General features: G+C 47.2%; 1 protein-coding gene across 1 annotated transcript in view; it reads right to left on the bottom strand.

The window, feature by feature from the left end:
• LOC101862191 (pecanex-like protein 4) overlaps positions 1-7644 on the bottom strand; it is a gene marked incomplete in the record, with an annotated part of 18649 nt that overhangs the window by 5504 nt on the left and 5501 nt on the right. The window contains 6 exon segments of the mRNA XM_013084266.2: positions 145-1227; positions 2441-2591; positions 3051-3534; positions 4658-4794; positions 5526-5937; positions 7009-7144. Of these exon segments, the coding sequence (XP_012939720.1) occupies positions 145-1227; positions 2441-2591; positions 3051-3534; positions 4658-4794; positions 5526-5937; positions 7009-7144 (2403 nt within the window).

The raw sequence follows: 7644 nt of genomic DNA, 5'->3' as shown, positions 1-7644 counted from the left end.
CTCTTCCCCAGTCTATCTACAACAAACAGCCCTGTGTGTGCCAGTGTCGCTAGGTATCTCGTCTATAGACCACCGACGCCCCCCCCCTCCTTCCCTCCCCCAGTCTATCTATAATAAACAGCCCTGTGTGCCCGTGTCACTCACCTCATGTAGCTAGAACTCTGACATTTGAAGTCCGGACTGCCAGCCAGGTTCATCACGGGCCGGTAGATGTGGTTGCCGTTTGTGACAGCCGCGAACCTCGTAGAAGGCTTCGGGGCAAAAACTGGGGGCGGCGGCTTCCTGCCGGCCAAAGGCTGCGGCTTGCTAGAAGGGCCGTCGTCGTCAAAATCTGGCACAGTGTGAGTGGTGTTGACGTCCACAGCGGGCAGGCCAAAGTCCATGTCCGTGAGGAAATCGTCAATGTCTTTGCCTGTCCCGCTGTCGTTGAAGGCGCTGGACGACTTTTTCCCGGGGAGCAGCGGGGGTAGGGAGGTCATGACGGGCTGTGGGAGAGGGGAGCTGCCCCCACCACCACCGCCCCCACCCACCGACACAACCGTGGCCACTTTGTGCTGCCGTCGCGTCGGGCCCGCCTTCCTCCCGCGGTCAAAATCGTCGTCTGACCAAATACTGTCTGTGAAGCTGTGAAGCGAGGATGTGACCGAGCCTTTCCGCGAGGGGTTCGAATCTCGCGAGGGCGGCCGCGGCCCCTGAACCAGGCTCGTCTTATTCCCGTTGATCGGGGGCAGGACAAAACTGTCACCCCCTCCCACTCCTCGGATCGCTTTCGCGGCGGCCGGAGTCATCACGTTGTGGTTGATCTCTGGCAGAGGTGCTGCCGCGGTGGCCGAGCTACGCAGTGCGGGCAGTTGTCTCTCTTTGTTCTTCATCTTCATCTTCATCCAGTCGCCGCCCATACTGTCTTTGCCCGAGGAATTCTTGCCGAACTCCTCCATGCGGGCCAGCTCCTGCTCCTTCTGTTTGCGACTCTCCTCCTCTTGTCGCTTGCGTCGGTTGATGTGGTGGAGCAGCAGCCACACCAGGCTCTTGGCGAAGAAGGTCAAGGTCACGTCGACGGCGTCGGGCGAGTCGATGACCCCCGTGAGGATGTTCCGAGCGTCAGAGTAGGCCTTCACCTCGGCGGTGTCTAAGGGCGTCAGACTGTGTAGAGGGTAGCTGTTGAAGGTACACACGCCCACGTCGTCCGCCGGGCGCTCAAACGCTTCTTTGAACTGGTCGTCAATTCTGGGAGAGCAAACGCAAGCACAAACAGACACATTAGTTTTCACTTTCAGTGAGAGTTGGAGTTGGAGTTTGGTAAGCGTTTTACCGCGCTCAAAACTGCATAAGAATAGGTGGGGGGTTTTTCTTTCTTATTTTAGTAAGGTGTTACGGCGCTGACAACTGCATAAGGTCATATGAGCGCCAAGGGGTGGATGTCAACAGAGAAGTCCAAACGAGGAATCAGACTTACTCTGCTCACCTCTCTAGCCTCAACAGCACAAAGTCTGCTTCGACTATCAAGGCACCCCGGAAATAGCAGGTCACAAGAGAGTGATAAACATACAAAAGAAGTAGATGAAAAATGACGATAGTAAGGACGAAGAAAGAAAGAGCAGCAGTTCCCCCTATGTTGTTCCGGCACAGTATGAGCATGACATTGATAAATCAGCCATCATTATCCCCCCTTTGGGAATGCCCTAAAGACAACTTCCGTCAGTAGCACTGCCCTGGGGGGGGATATTAGTTTTTACTTTCAGTAAGAGTTTGAGTTGAGTAAGAGTGTGGTAAGAGTGTGGTAAGAATTTGACAGTGCTCAAAACTGCAGAAGAGTAAGCGTTTTACAGTACTTTCAACACAAATAGAACATGTACAAGCGTTGAAGATTAGAGGTTTGACTAGAAAGTAACGTACAAAGAAAAGAAGGAGAGATAAGGATGATAGATGTTTGATAAGAGAGAAGGAGCAAACCACACCAGAGCACCCACCAACCACCCATGATTCTGGAGAAGCGAAAATGCACAAAAACCACAAAGAAACATTACGTAAGGAGCAGAGTTTGTTTGAGTAAAGAGAAGCACCTTGAGACAGTGCAGGGTAAAAGTATAAAAGGCAGACACAGAAACAACGGAGAGAAAGTTAAGAAAAAAGGCCAACCAGTGACACCCTCCAACCACCCGCATTAGGAGCAGAAAATACTGTGGTTCTGAACTATGATTCAGTAGTTTTTTCCCTCTCTTTCTTGAGAGTTTTACGGCACTTGTAACAGAAATAGACCATGTGAGTGCTGAAGATTAGATGTAATTCTAGCGAATATAATACAGAGAAAAGAAGGGGGGCAGGAGAGATAAAGACGACAGATGTTTGAAAGGACAGAAGGAGCAAACCACATTAGACCCCACCAGAGCATCCACCAACCATCCACCCATACACCCCCCCCCCCCCACCAACCACCCACCTGGCAGCCTCGGCGGTGTGACATGACGTCTCCTGTAGCTCCAATCCCTTCACACTGACACTGCAGTAGCCGGCCCCTCGCTCCAGGATCATGGTCCACACCAGGCGGTCCTGGAACCTCATAAGGTAGTGGTTGCCCACCTGGGGCTCACCTGAGGGGACATAAATGGGGGGGGGGAGGGGGGAGGGGGGGTTAAATATAATTATAATAAAAGCAACAAACAATTTTAACAATTATAATAATAATAGTAATAATAACAATAGTAAGAAGAAGAAGATGACGACGAATAACAATAATAATCATCATCATCATATAATTTTAACAATAATATTAATAATAATAATGAGCCCTTTATCAGTTGCTTACACTGTATGCTTTCTGGAAAGCCAAGAATGTTTCTGAGCGTTCTAGGGTCTGCTGAGGTAATAAAAGAGTTGTAAAATACAAAGAGCATAGATATGCCCTATAAAAAAAATACAATTCTTATTATCATTACTATTATTATAATATTTGTAATTACTATTATCATAAAAAGAGTTCTGAATCTTTAGCCTGGATCTATAAGTGAGAAGGTGTCGTCGTTCGATAAAACAATTTTTTGAAAACTCACCTAAGCTGCCGTTGGCAAAAGCCTGTCTGAGCGCCTTGGCCAGTTCGAGGGAGAGCTGTCGGTAGTAGAGGCTGTCAGGGCAGGTGTTTGCCGACGACCCGACGGGCTCGGGCCAGAAGCGGGAGAGGCGCGGGTAGCCGATGAAGTAGAGCGGCAGCGTGAAGAGACACAGCAGCGGGGCGGACAGCGCGGAGGCCATCGCCACCACGGCCAGCAGCACGGGCAGGAACACCAGGTTGAGCGCGATGAGGGGCATGGTGGAGCCGCGCCTCTGCTTGCGGTCCGTCCAGGAAGTGACCGCTAGGGCCAGAGCCAAGTACAGCTTGTTGAGGAGCTGGTAGAAGCGGTCGCGGGCCACACTGGCTATCAGGAGCAGGGTCGGCGCGCTGAGGTCGGAGGTCACCAGCGTGCTGTCGGACAGGGTGACCAGGAGGATGTGTACAACGGACGTCTCCAGTAGGGCGTGGGTGGTGCTTTGCCAGCTCTGTGAGGGAGAGAGAGGAAGGCAGATGATGATGCAGGAATGAGAGAGAGGATGTGTACGACGGATGTCTCCAGTAGGGCGTGGGTGGTGCTTTGCCAGCTCTGTGGATGGGAGAGAGGGGGAGGATGATGATGATGAAGGAATGAGAGAGAGGATGTGTACGACGGACGTCTCCAGTAGGGCGTGGGTGGTGCTTTGCCAGCTCTGTGGACAGGAGGGAGGGGGAGGATGATGAAGGAATGAGAGAGAGGATATGTATGACAGATGTCTCTAATAGGGCGTGGGTGGTGCTTTGCCAGCTCTGTGGACGGGAGGGAGGGGGAGGATGATGAAGGAATGAGGAGGAAAGAGGGACAGGGTCACAAGGAGGATGTGTACGACGGACGTCTCTAGTTGGGCGTGGGGAGGAAGGTAGAAGATGATGAAGGAATGAGAGAGAGGATGTGTACAACGGATGTCTCTAGCAGGGCATGGGTGGTGCCTTGCCAGCTCTGTGGGGGAGAGGAGAGAGAGAGGGAGAAGATGAGGGAGGAGGAAGGAAGGTAGAGGATGATAGAATGAGGAGGAAGGAGATAAAAGACGATGAGGACAAAATAAGGAGGAAGGAGGCAGAGGATGAAGAAAGAATAAAAGGGAAGGAGGGAGAGGATGAGGACAAAATGAGGAGGAAGGAGGAACAGGATGACAAGAGAAAAACAGGGACGTCACTAGGATTTGGTGAAAATATCTGAAAATTTAGGAAGTTGCATTTACACACAAAAGGACGGCCGAGTGGTCAGTGAGCTCCTACTCAAACATAATGTCAAGCAAGTTTTGGTGACACGGCGTTTAGACGGGTGGTCACTGGGGTGTGTCCTTGAGCAAGACAGGATAACCCTGGCTCAAAGAAACAGGGCGCTACAGTGGCAACCAGCAATGGCATGTTCGTAATCGTAAAAATTGTCTGCATTGGTGTAATATGGCATATTTGAAAATCTCAATGTGCGTCTTTGTGTGTATAATGATGTACTTATCAAGGTATGTTGATAACCTGAATTTCCAAACTAGAATCGATAAAGTGTAGTTTATCATTATTATCATTTGATAGGAATGGGCAGGGACCAAAAAAACCCAGACAACTCACCCATCTGAAAGCTCTGACCACACCAAAGACGTAGAAAACTCCCAGCACGGTGGACCGCCCGGAGATGAGCGAGTCGGACATGACATCGGCGGCCTTGACCCTCAGTGACAGGTAGACGACCATCAGTAGAGGCGACACTGGAACAGGGTCAGAGGGAAGGTCATGACCAACAACATACGACTCAAACGAGAAATACCACAACAGATCATTCCCATTTGTTTGACCACAACTAAAACAAGACCACAACAAATCGCTCGATTCAATCCTCTCAAATCTTGGCATGCACGACTAAACTTTGGACGAGCAACAGAATCTAAAAGACAATTATTGAAGGTCATTGCAAACTACAGCAGTGGGTGGTTGGCGGGTGCTCTGGTGTCGTTTGCTTCTTCTTTCCTATCAAACATCTATCATCGGTATCTCCCCTCCTTCTTTTTTATGTTTGTTACTCTCTTGCAACACCTCTAATCTTCTGACGCTCATAAAACCTTATGCAGTTGCGAGTGCCGTAAAACCTCTACTAAAACAAAAAACAAACTACAGCACAAGCCATCCACCTAGCCCTTGACCAAAAATTGCACCTCCCCTCAACATCTAACAATAGAAGAGGAAGAAAACAAAAAACAAAACATAAAGTAACAATCAAAACAAAACGTGTTCAATAAATAATCTGGCCATCATCATCACAATCTGTTTCCAAACAAATTTCCTCTTTCGCGGGAGGGGCTTTTTTTTGTTTCTGTTTTTTTCTGGAACCACAACATTTCCTACCATGTTGACATTCTTACTTTCTATGCCACTTTCAAATATCCAGCAGCACAAAATAGGGACACAGCCTTCCCCCATCATCAACATGTAATCAACCTACCCCAGTTCAACAAGATGCGGCGAAAGACTCCGACCACCAACAACTTCCTCTTGCCGTTGTGGAACAACCGAGAGCTCTCCGACGTCTGTGGGTACAGGGCGTTCCTCCACAGGCCAAACAGCACGTAGACGCTCTGCGAGTCGCGCATCACCTTCTCCACCACACACGCCGCGATAACCACGTAGCCCAGATAGCGGACCACGTCGGAGGACAGACTGTCGGCGTGGTAGTTGACCGCGGCTGCCACGCCCCCAACAACAGCCGTCATGGCCGCGTGGTACACGACCGTCGACCAACACCACGACCACAGGAAGCCAGTCACCGTCGGCTGAGGTGCGTTCAAAGCTCGCGCGGTCGAATGTCGCGCTGAGGAGACCCGGTTGTTGTTGGTTCTCTGACAGGCCGCCCAGATCTGAAAGGAAAAATGACAATAACAATAAATGGAAATTTATAAGGCATCCAATCCCTAGCAGGCTGAAAGCTCAGTATATTGCAACATTATCCCTCAACTCAGTGTAGTTTTAGTAAGTGTTTTACGGCACTTGTAACACAATAAGATCATATAAATGCCGAAGATTAGAGGTGTTACAAGAGAGTAACAAACACAAAAAAGAAGGAGGAGAGATAAGGATGATAGATGTTTGTTAGGAAAGAAGAAGCAAACCACACCAGAGCACTCTCCAACCACTCACTTTCCCTTAACTTAAATGAGAAATCCAAAGACAAAATGTGAAAATAGTCAAAAACTTACAAAGTTGCATTTTTAAAGAAAATACAGTCGATAGAAACAATTTACATTTGGCTGAACAGAAAAAAACACTTAGAATAAAAACTGTTCTTCTTGGGAAAATAACGGAAATACTTAGAATATAAACTGTTCTTTTGGGGAAAATAACGGAAATACTTGGAATATAAACTGTTCTGGGGAAAATAACGGAAATACTTAGAATATAAACTGTTCTTCTGGGGAAAATAACGGAAATACTTAGAATATAAACTGTTCTTCTGGGGAAAATAACGGAAATACTTAGAATACAAACTGTTCTTCTGGGGAAAATAACGGAAATACTTAAAATATAAACTGTTCTTATGGGGAAAATAACGGAAATACTTAGAATATAAACTGTTCTTCTGGGGAAAATAACGGAAATACTTAGAATATAAACTGTTCTTCTGGGGAAAATAACGGAAATACTTAAAATATAAACTGTTCTTCTGGGGAAAATAACGGAAATACTTAGAATATAAACTGTTCTTCTGGGGAAAATAACGGAAATACAGGGGAAACAACGAAAATAGAAATAACGGAAATACAAGGGAAACAACGAAAATAGAAATAACGGAAATACAGGGGAAACAACGAAAATAGAAATAACGGAAATACAGGGGAAACAACGAAAATAGAAATAACGGAAATACAGAAGAAATAACGGAACAACAGGGGAAACAACGGAACACCGTCATCACTAAACGACAAGTTTACCTGTGAGCCGAGAGCCCCGAGGTCGGTGCTGAGCAAGTAGCCGGCACAGGCGGCCAGAACCACCGAGCTGAACGTGCTGGTCAGGAAGTAGCAGCCCACAAAGACGGCGCTCGACAGCAGGAAACCCACGATCAGTCTGGGGGGGGACAAACATCGGGATAACTTAAAGAACAATAATGATATGACAGTAGTAACAACAACAATAATAATAATAATATACAAGACATTTATATAGCGCTCAGACTCAATTAGAGAAGACAGGCTCTGAGCACTTTACAAGAGCAACTGCAACACAAAAAACAGTACATTGTGTTCCGACTAAATATATATATTTTTCTCCAAAATTCAAAAACAGAAATGACTTAAACTGACATTTGAATGAAACAAAAGATTTGACCTCTCTTAAATAACAGGGTAAAGCATTCCAGATCTTGGAGCCATGATATAATAATAACAATAATGACTATTTTAAATTGTGTATATCCACACTCTATAGTATGCTCTGTGAGCTTAACAACAACATCCTCTCTGGCTACAACAACAACATAAACAACAACCACATCTCATTACATGGCCCATGAGGCATAAGGCGTCCCCCCCCCCCAGCAGAAAGACAACTACAGCAACAGTCAACAG

The sequence above is a fragment of the Aplysia californica genome, unplaced genomic scaffold (genome assembly GCF_000002075.1).
Source record: "Aplysia californica isolate F4 #8 unplaced genomic scaffold, AplCal3.0 scaffold00282, whole genome shotgun sequence".
NCBI classification, from domain to species: Eukaryota; Metazoa; Mollusca; class Gastropoda; order Aplysiida; family Aplysiidae; genus Aplysia; species Aplysia californica.
Note: the sequence above shows the minus strand (reverse complement) of the source record. Positions and strands in the feature narration are given on the sequence as shown.